At 38.8% G+C, this 16,113-nt stretch overlaps 1 protein-coding gene across 1 annotated transcript; it reads left to right on the forward strand.

The window, feature by feature from the left end:
* The first annotated feature begins 15,534 nt into the window (after window positions 1–15,534).
* Window positions 15,535–16,113, forward strand: LOC131656089 (uncharacterized). Its single transcript, XM_058925871.1, has one exon. The coding sequence runs from the start codon at window positions 15,535–15,537 to the stop codon at window positions 16,111–16,113; it is 579 nt and encodes a 192-aa protein (XP_058781854.1).

Raw genomic sequence — 16,113 nt, forward strand, 5'->3', positions numbered from 1 at the left:
TTTTAGGTACAGGCACGATGTTAGCTATCCAAGGAGGATAACTTACAACTTTTAGGAATCCGGCATTGAACTGTTTTTCAACCTCGTCTTTGATCTTTTTTGACATATCAGGCCTACTCCTTCGTAGTTTCTGTTTGACTGGAGTGCTACCTTCTTTGATTGGCAGGCGATGAACTACGATGTCCGTGTCAAGGCCTGGCATATCCTCATAGGACCAGGCGAATATCTCGACGTAGTCTCGCAGCATTTGAATCAGTCTTTGCTTGACGCTGTGTTCTAAATCAGCCCCTATTTTGACTTCTTTCTTTTCTTCGTTGCTGCCCAAGTTGATGACCTCAATTGGCTCCTCGTGAGGCTGTATGGCCTTGTCTTCTTGTTCTAGCAGCCTTGCAAGTTCTCTTGGCACTTCACAATCTTCCTCACTTTCGTCCTCAGTTTGGTAGATCGGATTTTCAAAGTCATGACGGGCAATAGCAGAATCGTTGTTGACTGGATCCAGAGTGTATGTGAATCTGCATGTTAGTTATGTGAGTGTGTGTGAAGAAAAAACATAGCTATTTGAAAGCGAAGAAAGAAGGAAAAAGGATCACAAAATTTAAATATGCAAGCGTCCCATGATTTTATTGAATGCACATGATCATGATATGATAAGCCCTTATAGAAGGACCAGTGTGCTAAGGCACACGGCTTTCAAGCTCATGGTTCGATTGTTCAGGAACCATTTTTATCTTTGCACAATATACACAAAGAAAACAGGAAATGGCATTTACTCCTGGTCAAAGGAGATCACATCCTCAGCTTTCCAGTTGTTCAATCCACTGTTGTGAGCAGGGAGTATCCAGCTGTTCCAGTTGCAGTTGTCTTTTTCATCTTCCACAACATTGATTTCATTAGTGGGAAAATGAGCCGGTGATCCTTCGGGATAAGGGATATACTCTGCTGGATACGAGAGCCCAGGCTGAGATATCTCTGTTGGCTGAGCGAGATGCTCGATAAGGCCGTCCCATGCAGTCGGGATGATGTTTTGAATAGAGACTTGTGCATCCTGATGAGGAGTGTATGCTGACAGAAAGCAACCCTCGTTATTTGGTATTTCCCTGGCTTCTTCAAAAGCGAAATTGTCATCGTAATGTTCATCCCATCCAGTTGGGACAATGTCCTTCATAGCAATTTGTGAGCTTGGAGGAGCGGAATATTTCACCATATAGTCATATTTGCCGCTGGGTTCTCCTAGCGTGTCCCATACTTCTTTGGGTGGATTTTGATATTGCTCAGTGACGGGACTTGTGAAACTTTGGTCATTTCCAATTTGATCACCCCATCCAGTCGGGGTAAGGTCTTCCATAGCAATATAAGAATTCTGAGGTTCGGCATACTGATAATTATACCCGCCGTTTGGTTCTCCCACAGCATCCCACATTCCCATGGAAATGGGTGGAATTTCATCTGGATATGGCTGAATGATATGGTTCAAGAACACTCCTTCATCTTCAATAGCGTTTACTTCTTGGCTGACGAAGTGTGACATCAATCCTTCAGAACGAGGACTTTGATCATTCTTTTGATTTTCACTATCATAGCCCAGACCTAGCTTGTCAGATTTGTAGGGTATATCGGGAAGCTGTCCCCATACTGTGCAATCACCCTGTTCAATCATGGCTTTGGCATCTTTGAGAGAAGCCATAGTTGTAGTTGGAGTAGCAGGAATATGCTTGGTGGTAGAGACATCTGGAGAGACCACCTCAAATGATTGGCATGGAGTTTCGATGAATTCGTCCTCCAACTCGACATATTTGGAATTGCTTAGGTGACTAACCACATATTCCTCTTCGCCATAGACTGTGACAATCTTTCCTTTTACTGGATATTTTAACTTCTGATGCAGGGTAGAAGTTACAGCGTTTGCCCCATGTATCCAAGGGCGTCCAAGTAAACAGGAGTAGGCTGGGTGAATTTCCATTACGTAAAAGATAGAATCGAAGATTTGAGAACCCACTCTGATTGGGAGATTCACTTTTCCGTATACCGTTCTGGTTGACCCGTCAAAGGCTCTTACCACAACATCACTTGGTTGTAACACAATTCCTTCGAAGTCAAGCTTTTCTAGTACTGTTTTCGGTAACACGTTCAAAGAAGAACCGTTATCTACTAGCACATGAGATAGAGTGGTGCCATTACATTCAATGGAGATATGTAAGGCTTTGTTGTGATTTTTTCCAGCAGGGGTTAGATCCACATCGGAGAAACCGAGACCATTGCTCACGGTTAGATTGGCAACACAATTCTCAAATTGGTCGACTGAGATCTCTTGAGGCACATGCGCAGCTTTCAGGAACTTCATCAGAGCTTTGGCATGAGCTTCTGAATATTTTAGCAGAGATAGCATTGAGATTTTTGAAGCAGTGTGCCCCAGTTGCTCAACAATATTGTAATCACTCTTGCAGATGATTTTCAATATTTCCTCCATTTCTTGCTTTGACGGATCCTCAGCAGTGATCTCCACCGGGGTTTGAATCTTGTTCAACTTGTGGCTCTTTGCCTCGAGCGTTGACATTTTGATTAGGAACTGGGACTCGGACTGGACCAGCAGCAACATTTGGAGAAATTTCTGGTGAAAAGATTCTTCCACTTCTCGTGATCTTGCTGGTACCCACAATATTACCCACAGTTGGAGTAGTTAACTTTGCGGCCTCTTCAGTCGAGGTACCCTGCTTAACTCCATGAACGTAAACATTAGCGTCGTATCCCCATGGGACAGCTTTGTCTGAGGAGTATGGAAATGGAGTTGGACTAGCAATGACTACTGATGCCACTTTGAGTGTAGCAGAAATTTTGAATGGAGCCTTGGCAGAGATTTTGAATGGTAAGCTGGAGATCACTGAGGCATCTTCTATTCTCATCCCGTTTGCAAAGACTTCGCACAGCACGTCCATAGAAGGGAGCCTCTCAAACATAATGATACGGCGATCCATCCACTTTTGAATTCCCATCCTCAGATTTTCACAACCATTGGGCAGGCAGGAGCAGTAAAAGCAGTCGGGGTCACACCCTGGAAAGTAACCAGCTCGGATTAGCTTTCCTTTGACTTCGCAGAGTGGAGTTGATAATTCGTTCACATCATAGATGTAAACAGTGTCCAGGATAGCGTTGACAGTTTTGTCATGCTTTGGCATAGGTGCAGTGATGACATTTGGAGTTTCTGGAGGATCGAACTCAATTTCCCCAGCATCTATCATATCTTGTATTTTATTTTTCAGGGCCCAGCAGTGATCTGCGTCATGTCCTGGACAGTTTGAGTGATAGGCACATGTTGCATCAGGGCGATAATTCGGAGAGGAAGTGTTGACATTCTTTGGAGGACCTCTTAAGGTGATCAGATCTGCTTTTAGCAAGTGCTGCAATGCCTGAGAGATTGGCATGTTGATTCTGGTGAAATTTCTTCTTGGTGCATCTGGTCGATGCGTATATTTTGGCTGTTGATCTTTTTGAGGTGCAGATGCGGAGATCAGAACTGCCCCTACAGATTGATGCTGCTCACTTTTGCGACTTTTCTGAATTTGTGTTGCATTGACCTCATTTCTCCCGCTGATGGGCCTTTTTGTAGTACCAGAGGAGGAACCTATTTGAATTTTTCCATTTTGAATGCCACTTTCGACACGTTCTCCGGTCAGTATCAGGTCAGTGAAACCTGATGATGAGCTTCCCAGCAAATGGCTATAGAAAGGGCCAGTTAAAGTGCCCATGAACATGTCGACTAGTTCGCGATCAGATAAGGGTGGTTGAACCCTTCCAGCCATATCTCTCCACTTTTGTGCATATCCTTTGAAACTTTCTTTTGGTCCCATAGACATGCCCCTTAGTTGAGTACGGGTTGGCGCAAGATCAGCATTGTATTGGTACTGTTTGTAAAAAGCAGCAGCTAATTCTTCCCAAGTATGAACCTTGGTATTTTCCAGCTGGTAGTACCACTCGAGTTGTGTACCCGACAGACTTTCTTGGAAGAAGTGAATCCACAATTTGTTATCTGTTGTATGAGGTTGTATCTTCCTCACATAGGATCTCAGATGTAGTTTCGGGCAAGAAACTCCATCATATTTTGCAAAGACAGGAACTTTGAATTTTGGAGGGATAACAACATCCGAGATGAGCCCCAGATCATTGAAATCTAAGCCAGGTATTTTTTGTATCTCCATAGCTTTCATACGGTCTTCCAGCTGTTGGTATTTTTCATCATCCGGTTCGTCCCCAGAATGATCATTTTCTTCATTTGAAGAGAGAGAGGGTTTAGCAGAACCCTGGTTGCTTTGATTGTCTTCTTGTTCATCATCACCGACTGTTTCAGGGATCGGTGGCTTTTTGAACTTTTTGACTGGAATTTTGATCTTCCTTTTCAGGTGACTCAAGCCTACAGATCCTTTGGGCTTCTTTTTCTTCTTGATTATCAGGGCTTTCAGTTCTTGTTGCCCCTTTGCCAGTTCCAGAATTGCCACTTGAACTTGGGCATTCTGTGCTTCGAGATTCTTGATGCTTGTCTCGGATTCCATCTCTTCTGACTGAAATAAACAGCGAGGAGATGAGAAATCCGTCATGAGAACCTGTTATGCAATGTGTATGACTGGATGCCATGTGTATGCAATGTATGAAATGTATGTGCAATGTATATGAATGCAATGTATGAAATGTATATGCAATGCATGAAGTGAAATGTGTGTGCAATGTTTCAAGGATCTTAGAGTTTAGATTTGTTAAAGAAGAAACAAACGTTAGTTAATCAATTTATTTCTCTTTTTTTTTTTTGCTTCTTTTTTCTTTGCCTCATTTGGGCTTACAAGACAGAAATAAAATAAATGATCCTTCAGGTCTCCCGTGGACGCTTTCTCTTTGCCCCCAGGAATGTGTTGATCTGCTGTTCTTCTTGAAGCTGTCCGGTGAGCTCCAATATCCTTCTTTCATAGTCTTGACAGTATGATTTGAAGGTGTCTCTTTCCTCTTTGAGTTGAACCCAAGATTTTTGCAACTCTTCTAGGTCAGTTGGCATGTCCGGGTGTAGAATAACTTGAGGTTCATATCCTTCGACCTCTGGTTCAATAGTCACAGGTAGAACAGCAGGATATGGCATAAGGAGTTTCTGAGCATGAGTGCGGACCCATCTGAGGTAGGGTTCCATAGGAATAGAATTCCATTGCCCCAGAGTTTTGCTTTCTATTCTATAGACACTGCCCCATGCATGTATGAACCTTCGTCGGTGTCTATGAGAATCATTCTCGTAATCAAACACAATGCCATGGATAATCATGTCATGAGGACCGTTGCTCCTTGCATATCCGAATTGGCGTAGAGCTAAAGAGGGATTGTAAGTGATGCCTCCTTTGATGCCAAGGAGTGGCACATTAGGGTACTCTCCACAATGATCAATGATAGTAATGTCTCTTTGAAAGAAGTTGTTCCACCGGATATCTGAATGAGACAAAGACATAATCCTGCGAGACCATTGCATTCTTTGTTCATTTCTCAACACTGATCGGGGAAGATGAAATGTAAACCACCTAGCCAGTAGTGGTATACAGCACATGAGAGTTCCTCGTTTCTTCATGGTACGAGTGTGTAGAGAATGTAGAATGTCTCCCAGCAATGTTGGTACCGGGTTACGGATTAGGAAAAGGTTGATGATGTGTACACTTATGAACTGGTCGGGATTAGGGAATAAAACCAACCCATAGATCAAAAGTGCCATAACTTCCTCAAAAGCTGGATAACTTTTGTTTTCTAGCAGTAGTCGAGCCTTTTCCAACAAGAACTTGGCAAGCAAACCCTTAACTCCACTCTTTGTTTCCCAATTGGACTCGATTTCTGATTTCCGCAGATGTAAAGCAGCAGCAATGACTTCAGGTTTTGGAATCCTTTCTAAACCAGTGAAAGGTAATTGATTTCGAACAGGTAATCCCATTAGTTCAGAGAATTCTTCCAAAGTGGGTACCAACTGGTAATCAGGAAAGGTAAAGCAATGATGTTCGGGGTCAAAGAACTGGAACAGGACCCGTATCATGTCTTCTTCAAATTTTGAGGTAACCAAATGGAGTAGGTGACCATGCCTTTCAGTGAATTGAACATTCCTGGGGAATTCTGACACTAAGTCTTTTAGTTCAGATGGTACCGTTGAGATGTTGATTCGGATGTAATCTTTGGTGGCGGGAGCCATTACCTGCAAAAACAAAGGTAAACTCTTTGATCCTTGAAGTGTTTGGTGCAAAAATGATATGCTTATGATGCAAACATGTGGCACACAAAGACAAATCAAACAATAGCCTTAGGTTTAAAGGCTTGCATGGAGCTGATAGGTGATACCCTCCCCACTGAAGTTGAGTTGGTTAAAACCTGTCCTAGAATAGTATTCGGGTTCTATGATCCTTGGAAGTAACATCTCAATGCGGCGCTCGAGCGACCGATCAAAATATTCCTCGAGGATAACTAACTTCGATCAATTTCAAAGCTAGCCACTTAATAGGCCACAAGTCAAGTTCAACTAAAAAGGTTCTAAGACAAATTAGTGTTTAATGACATTTCGGAAGCCTAATATACTCCTTGATCGTTTTCAAGGGACATCAGTATAAACCAAAGTATCGCACTAACGATGACTACCAGATCAACCGTATCGGTACATGCCGTACAGTTTCCTTGGTCTATTGTCATATACTTAAGGTATCTCGAGATTCGGGTTAGAATCTTTCACACAAGCAAAATACCCAAACAAACCTTTGAAAAATAGAGCAATCAAGTCAAACAATTGAAAACATCGACCTATTCTCTTAAGGTAACCCCTTTTGAAAACATTTTGTTTTTGAAAGTATATCCCCAGCAGAGTCGCCAGTTCTGTGGACCTCCGATTTTTTTAATACCGGGCCATACCTCTGTTCTGTAGAGATACATGAACTGACTCTTTTTTATCGCTTAATGCTTTCGCATTTTTGAAAATTCACAGAGTCGCCACCGACCTTTTATTTTATCCAATTAAGGAAAGGTTTATAAAAGAAACAGAAAAAAGACCTTTAAGAAATTCTGGGTAAGGGGGTAGGTTATACAAAGGGAAGGTGTTAGCACCCTTTGTATCCATGGTTATCCATGGGCTCTTAAGTTTGCTTAGCTCACTTGTTTTTCGATCACTTTTCAATTGCTCTGAAATTGCTCATATGTGGTTTCAAATACCTTTGTAAATTGAATTTTGTAATGATCCGTGTGTGGATGTATACAAAATGCTTGTTTATCTTTCGGAAGATGTTTTGAAAAGAACGTTAACTTTGTAATAATCCGTGTATGGATGTATACAAAGTATTGTCTTTTTGGAAAGTTTTGTTTTGAAAAACAACAGTGTATGAGAATTTTGTTTGTTTTGATTTTGAGCAAGCAAACTAGGAGGTCTACCCTGAGTTGTAAGGTATTTATCCTATTTCCTTTAAAAATCTATCCTTTCACCGGATATAAACGCAAGGTTCGATTTTGTACTCAAAACAGTGGAATTTTGACTTTGATTTTGAAAAAGAATGAGAAGGGATTACCTTAAGAGATGCAAGTGTGATTGTGATTGTATTCAGATATTTTATCTTTGAAGTTAGTGATCTAACGGTTCAATTTTATCTTTGACATACACACAGTTTATATTTGCTGGAAATTAAAATGCGGAAATGTAAAGTGCGGAAAGTAAATCTACGCTATTACATCGATTGTGCAGGAAATGTAAACTAGCCTATTTACATGAATTTGACATCCTATACATTTATCTAGGAATTTAAATTGCAAGAAAAATAAAAGGCATGTTTTTGGATTTTTTATGATTTATTTTAATTATAATTAATGCATGATTAATTAAATTAAAATGAAGAAAAAAAATATGAAAATAGATTTAAACCTAGAAATTAAATTTAAAATATGTACAAAATATTTGTTAATTAATTTTAAAACAAAACTAATTTTTTTTGGAATTTTTGGAATTGATTTGAAATTGATTTAGTTAATTAAAACATAATTATGCAAATAATTATACAAATAATTAAAACTTAGAGAGAAAATTATTCAAAATATGTACAAAATTAGTTTATAATATATAAACAATATTTAATATAAATAACAATTTTTTTATGATTTTTTGATTGGTTAGAATAATAAAAAAAGCAAATATATAAATATATACTAATTAATTATGCAAAATATTGAAATTTTGAAGAAAAATAAAATATTTTTATTTCAGAAAATAATATATTATTTTAGAAGTCTAAAAATATTTTTTTGTGTATTTTTTGGATTTTTAAAACTATTTTTAATTAATTTAACAAAGAAATTAAAAATAAAAATAGAAAATAAAAAGGAGCAGTTATCCTGTGTGATTGATCTGAGGGTCTATGGCATAGGGAGTGTATTTTGGTGCGTTAGATGAAGAATTAATGGAAATCTATGGCCCAGATGCGTTGGCACATGGTACACATGCGTGGGAGTGATCACGTGGGATCACCAAGACTTTCAACAAGTCAGTTGGGCTCCACCATGCACATGTGGATAGTGAGACTTGTTGACCGGCGAATGAGAAGCGCCAGAAGTGCCACGCGTGCTGGTCAATGTTTCCAACTTACTATTCATCTTCTTCAACCTTTTACCTATGGATTTAGCTGCGGATTTAGCTGCAGCATTACCTGCGGATTTTGCTTCAAATTTCCATGCTTTTGAAAACCTACACAAAACAGCCATGAACAAAAACAAAAGGGACCCAGATCGACTTAAAATCACCTCCTGAACACGATGGTGGTGTTAGTTTTGCTATTTGAGCGCTGTAACTATGGATTCGAAGAGATTAAAGTTTGAACATGTATGAACATTCATCAATGGTTTTGAGCAATTTTCACGTGGAAACCAACATGTTAAAGCCCAGACCTGCCCTATAGGACCTCATGAACACATTAGAATGATTAGTTTACATTGAGGTTGATTAAATATAGGAAAACGAAAATTGATCATGTATGAATATGAAGAACACTATGCATGTGTTACGACTCTCATGGGACCACACAAAGAGTTTATTCTTACTTTATATGATCTTAGAAGATGATTGGAATGATTGTTTTGTATTGATATTGATTGGAATATTGAATTTGAAAATTACAAAGTGTATGAAAATTTTGAGAATTTTGATGAGTTTTCTTGCTATACTCTTGCTATATTTCGTGGGTGTGTTTGTTGTTGATGTATTCCACTTCTTTTATAGGCCAAGGGCTGCTTGGAAGTGAAGCTAAAAGCATTGATTGCTTTTGTTGAAAGTTTGATTTTTAAATATTAAAAATATTTGAAAACTTGACCAAGTCTTGCTCTCCTTCAATGCACTTGCCTTGTACTTCATTTGGCTGCAGAAAAATGGAGATTCCTTGATGAGTCATGCTTGATTTGTAAGCTACTCTTTATCCATTCATTTCCTTTTAATTTAATCTTAAAATAAGATAAAATTATGCCAAAAATGGATAAAAAAAGGCGTGGGCCTTGTCTTGGTCGTGGGAGGCCCATAATATCATGGAAATGATGTTTGAATGCTGAAAACTTGGCCCCATTTGGAAAAAATATATTTTTGAGCAATGTTGATTTCATACATTTTCCCAAAATTTAGCCAACTTCAACAAGGTGTAAATCCCTCAATTTTTGTCATATGAAGAAGTTCTTGCATTTTTTGGAAACCTCAAAGAGTCCTCTAACCAATGTCTTTGGTCTCATGTCAAAATGATTTTTGATGCTCCTTGTGTGTCCTTTTGAAAAAAGTGTCTTTTTGTTGACTTTGAAAATGACCTGTAATGTCTTTGATCATATTTTTCAAATGGTGAATCCAATGACCATGGGATCAATGGCATTTGAAAGATAATTGAATTTCCTTCAAAATGAGCTTTGGTTTGAATTTTTTGGATGAAGGATGAGAGAGTTATGATCAGTCAAAGTTGAGTTGACTTTTCAGGCAAAAACCCTAATTTTGAATCTTAGGGTTTTGTTGATTTTTGATCTTTCCTTGATGAATTATGATCATCCAATGATCAAATGATGAATCCTTTGACAAAATATGGACTTTGACAAAAAAATTCATTTTTGACTGTCTGTTGACTTTTTGGTCAAACGGGTCGTCTGTTGACTGTTTGAGCTGCTGACGGTGCGTCTGAGTGAATTGAAGTTTGAAAATTTGTATGATGGTACTTTGAGATATATGGATGTGCATGGAATCCATTTGAGCTCTCAAAAACTTGTTGCTCCTGTAAGAACAAGAAAAACCCTGATTAGGGACTGTTTGTGTAGGAGACAGTTAAGCGTACCTGATTTTTGTGCAGTGCTGAGTTTCTGCTAATCGCGTGATATTCAGAATACTTCTATCACAAAGATCTTGGAATTTTGAATTGTGAAAGATTGAATTGATTGATGGTACAAAACACTGAGAATTGTACTGCCAGCAGTTTAGCTGTCAACTGACTGTTCAGGTACTGACGTAGCAGTTAGAGTGAAAAATCAACAGTCAAAGTTAATTTTCTTGTTTTGTTGTTTTTGCTTTTTGTTTTATGTGAAAAATGAAAGTTTATTTACATGACTTGTTAAAAAAACATAGACATAATAAATAACTAATATTTACGGTATGCGGGCAAAATTACCGATAATAACCCTGAAAATCATTTAATGCACAGAAACAGGAATATTTGACTGGCAGAAAACACACAAAATATTGTCTTAGTAATTAAGCAATATTATGACAAATAGTACAACATTTAATACTGACAGTACAAATATTACATACTATATTGAACAGTACGACGAATAAACGGTACATTTAAGAAATAAGAAATACGGCAGACTTCAGGAATGACGGTTAATGACCCATGCTATGAACAATAACATGTAGATGATTAGGAGTGCAACCATTGCAGGTCCACACTCTTCAGGACTATGCAGGCAGAAGAAAGTCATGATCACCGTAGCAATGGTGATGACTGTAAGAGACAGTGTCTCTATCCACTTTGCCATTCTTGTCAGGGAAGAAGAGAAAGATAGATATGAGGTAGGAATTTGAAAGATGAGTTAGAATTTGATGTGAGATTTTATGGAAAAAATGAGGGGTATTTATAGAATGGAAAGAAAATAGAGACGTTGGGGGATGAAGTGATTCCGTACAAAAGGAAATTTGAGTGGAAGTAAGATTTGAAAGAAAGTGTATGATAGTGTTGGGAAAAAGAGAGATGTGGAGAATAAAGTTAGGATTTGATTTTTGAAAAAAAGAGATTTGAAAAGATTTTTGAAAATAATGGAATATAGTACAAAAATTAGTGGGAAACAAAAGATAATAATAATCTACTTGTTACCAGTACAGTCTGAGTTTCCTGATTCTGCGCCTGCAAAAAGATTTAACTCTGCACCAACTGTGTCAGTACTATTTATCTGTAAATAAATAAATAGCATGTGTGAAGTAATAAACAGTATTTGGCGTTTGCGTAAGAATAAATTCCACTGCAAGCCAAATTACTGTATAAGAAAAATTCTAAAAACTAAGTATTTCATATGTCAGGATATTTGTTGAAATAAAAATCCATGATTATATGAGACTCTTAATTTTCAGATTGGAGTTTTCTTGAAAAAATATGCGGGCAAATTTTGGGGTATAACAGGTTGGTTTGGTTTTGAACACCCCTAACACGAAGGATAATAAAGGTCATCACAGTTTTTTTCATCCATGGAATGGAACAGGGCAAGGCGGAATGGTTTTCGAAAATTAGTGGCAAGATGGGATGCATTTCCAGCAGGAAGATTGACACATGGAGAGGGGGAAGGAAATATTTTCTCGGTATTCTTTTCTGATATTCCAGATAGAACAAAAGCTTCAGATATTTTTAATTTGTTTGGGTGCATTGGGGACATAGTGGAGGTGGTGATTCCTCCCAAGAGGAATGAGCTAGGGAAGAGATTTGGCTTCACAAGATTCAGGGAAGGGGAGGATGCAAGATTGTTAGTAGTTAAGCTTGATAACGTGATCGTCGACGGAAATAAGATACATGCGAACCTCCCAAGGTTCAATAGAAGTCAAGAGGAGGCTAGAGAGGGAGCGGGAAGGCCATGAGAGCAGGAGAAAGAGGAGAAGGCCCTAGGTTTGTAGGTGCTCTCAATAGAAGGGAGATAAGAAGATAAGGTAGGATGGAAACAAAATATTATGCTGAAGCAGTGGCTAATAGTGGTCTTAAAGTTAACCCACATCCAGAGGTAACCACGATACGTTACGAGGCAAAGGAAGAAGACATGATCAGACTTAAAAAGGCATTCGTGGGGGTAGTGCATCAGTCAGGTATGTCTTATAACATTCAAAATAGTTTTGAGTTGGAGGGTTATTTCTCTATAAAGATGACTCCTCTTGGAGCCAATTTATGTCTTCTAGAAGAGTTAGAGGATGGAGAAATCAAGAATCTGATCAGTGAAGGTAAATCTTGGTGGAGTCAATGGTTTTCCGATATAAGGGAATGGAAGGAAGAAGATGTTGATAAGGATAGAGTAACCTAGGTAAGAGTCTAATGGAATCCCATGTCATGCTTGGAGTTTTAGTTTCTTCGAAATGTTGGCAAACAAAATTGGAACTTATGTTTGTTCGGATGAAAACACTTTGAAAGGAAGTAACATGGACATAGCGAGATTTATGGTTAGAACAACTGGTGCTTCAGTGCTGAATGAGAATTTAGAGGTGTTTATTAATGGAGTTCTTTATAAAATCACTCTGTGTGAGGATTCTTACGGCCCGTTGAGGATAACGTTGAATCAGAACCTAAACAAAGATAAGTCTAACTTTTTTGTTTCATCCTCTTCAGAATCAGAGGAAGGTTTCATGCTTGAGGAGAAAGGAGATAACATGTAAGGGAGTGTTGTTAGCTCTTCAGGGAAGTCCGAAGGGGGATATGAGAGCGATAAGAACACCTTGTATTATCCGGTCAACACGAGCACGAAAGTTAACCTTTAGGAAGAAGGAAAGGTCATCTCTGAACCTAGTCATAGGGAAGCAAAAGAATGGATAGGAGGGAGTTTCGATGTAGCAGTGAAGGCGGCAAAGGAAGCTTCATCGGGTAGACATAAAGCAAGTGGGACCACAAGAAGTAACACTTTGGACTATGCTTCAAGAGAAACTCGGGTGAGCTGTTCAATAGACTCCTTTTTTAGAGAGGAAAAGAAGGATGAAAGAAGTGTAAAATCAAGGAAAAAGGTTAAAAGTATTTATCAGGTGGCTGGGCCTTTACCTTCCAAGAAACTAAGGCCCAAGAAGAGGTTAGTTAGTAAACCAGTGGCAGAGGCTCAATTCCTTTCAGCCTAAGGTTCAGACCCAGTTTTAGAGCTTAGGGAATTTCCTTTGGGAACGAAGGCTTCTTCTTTGAAACAAGGCGAGGATGAGAGTTTTTCCGCAGGAACGATTATGTGTAGTGATCCTATCTCTGATTTTGACATGATACAATGCAATTCAAGGTTCTGGGATAATGTCGAATCTAACGTGGGAGGAAAGGTTTGGAAAATTATATCAAAGCTGGGTGTCAGAATAAATGATAAGGGGAAGGACTACAAGAAGAAAATAGAAGGGCTGGAGAAGATAGACAGAGAGAAGAAAGAGGTATTGAAGAGGAATCTTAAACTGGTAACATGATTATTGGAACATTCAACATCAGAGGGGGAGGTAGCACGTTGAAGACAAAGAGAATTAGTAAAATCATCAAGGAGGGTAGAGCTGACATATTTTTGATCCAAGAATCTAAGATGGAATTAGTAGATTTGGTTGATGTTCACAGCTTATGGAGTAACGAAAAGGTTGGATGGTCTTATTCTAAATCAACGGGGAATTCGGGTGGGATGATTTCATTATGGAAGGAAGAAACAGTGGAAGTATTATCAAGTTTTAAAGGAGATGTTTTTTTATGGCTTAAAATAAAGAAACAAGGGGATTACTATTACGTTATTAACATGTATTCTCCGTGCACTTTATCGCTGAAGAGGAAACTTTGGAGAGATTTGTTAGAAGTGAAAGCGCGATTTACAGACGGAGAATGGTGTATCGGAGGAGATTTTAATTTTGTTACAGATGGTAGCGAAAGGAAAGGAAAAAACTCTTTTTGCAGAAATCCTGAAATGAGAGAATTTGCAGAATTTATAGAAGATTGTGACTTGGTGGATATTATCAGCAAAGGAAAAAGATTCACTTGGTTTAGCGGGGACGGCAAAGCAATGAGCATAATCGATCGATTTTTAGTGTCGCATAAGGTGTGTAATAAGTTGGATATCATGGGGAAAATGGTCGGAAATAGAGACATATCCGATCACTGCCCAGTTTGGCTTATCGTAGATGGTTCGAATTGGGGGCCGAAACTAATTAGAGTTATGAACGATTGGTTTGGAGATAGAGATTTTCTGCCTTTTGTTGAAGAGGAATGGAGGAGGTTAGATGTAGATGGGAGGGGTGATTATATCTTAAAGGAAAAGCTTATGATTCTTAAAGGAAAACTATCTTGGTGGAACAAATTCGTTTTTGGAAGATTAGACTTGGAGATAGATGAGTATGTTACCAAAATTAATGAAGCAGGCGATTTACTTTTTTCTTGCAGGGAAGGAGAATCTGAGCCAGTAATTGCTGCTCGCAGTGAAGCGGTCGGAAAAATGTGGCTTAATATGAAGATCAAAGAAACCATTTTATTGCAAAAAACCAGATTAAAGTGGAACAACGATGGAGGTTGCAACAGAAGATATTTTCACAGCGTAATAAAGGAAAGAAGAACCATGAATTACATTGGTTTTTTACCATCGATCAACGGGAGGCTGGAAGCAGTGGGGGAGGACAAGGAGGAGGTTAGGAGATATTTTGAAGAATCGTCTTATGAGGAGGAGTATTGTCGTCCAACACTGGAGGGAATACGATTCAAATCTTTAACTCAGCAGGATTATATTTCTTTGGAATCGTTATTTTCAAAAATTGAGATCAAGGAAGCAGTGTGGGCCTGCGATAGGGTGAAGAGCCCGAGACCAGACGGGTATAACTTCTTCTTTATCAAGAAATGCTGGAACTTTTTGAAGGAAGATTTTCATTGGTTCTTTAATGATTTTCACTCATCTGGTGTGTTATTTAAGGCAGTAACTTTGTCTTTTCTTACTTTGATTCCAAAGAAGAAAATTCCTCTTAGCCTCACAGATTATCGTCCGATTTGCTTAGTAGGAAGCTTATATAAGGTCCTTGCTAAGCTGATGTCAGTGAGGCTTAAGAGGGTGCTGGGTTCAATTGTGTCTTCCAATCAAACTGCTTTTGTCCCTAGCAGGCAGTTAATGGATGGAGCTCTTGTAGCTAACGAGGTCGTGGATTTCGCAACAAAGGAAAAGAAGGAGTTTCTTGTCTTTAAGGTTGACTTCGAGAAGGCATACGATAGAGTAAGTTGGGATTATCTTTGATTCATGATGAGAAGGATGTGGTTCGGCGATAAATGGATGAGGTGGATGAAGGAAACGGTTTTCACTAGGTATATGTCAGTTTTAGTAAACGGAAGCCCAACAAAAGAGTTCACAGCGAAGCATGGTCTTAGACAGGGAGATCCGTTATCCCCTTTCTTGTTCGTTCTTGCAGCAGAAGGGTTGACGGGCCTGGTAAAGAAAGCCAAGGAAGTTAAAGAGTACTCTGCTTATCAAGTTAAGGAGGGATGCACCATCGATGTTTTACAATTCCCAGACGACACACTGCTAATCGACAATGGAGTGTGGAAGCAAATTTGGACACTAAAATCTATTATTAGAGATTTCGAATTGGTTTCCGGTTTGGGTGTTAATTTTTATAAGAGCAAGGTTATTGGTATTAACTTGAGTCCTCACTTCCTCCCAGCTGCAACAAATTTTCTGTGTTGCAGAATAGAAGAAAAGGAAGTCGCTTTTTTGGGTTTACCGATTGGGTCGAATCCGAGGAAAATATCCTCTTGGAAATATTTATGCTTATCAGTGGAAAAAGGAGGTCTCGGGTTGAAAAACACTGAGGATTTTAATTCGGCTCTGTTATTGAAGTGGAAGTGGCGCATTTTAGAGGGAAGGAATCGAAATGGATGGAACTATTAA

Source organism: Vicia villosa, linkage group LG1, assembly GCF_029867415.1.
Source record: "Vicia villosa cultivar HV-30 ecotype Madison, WI linkage group LG1, Vvil1.0, whole genome shotgun sequence".
Lineage (NCBI taxonomy): Eukaryota > Viridiplantae > Streptophyta > Magnoliopsida > Fabales > Fabaceae > Vicia > Vicia villosa.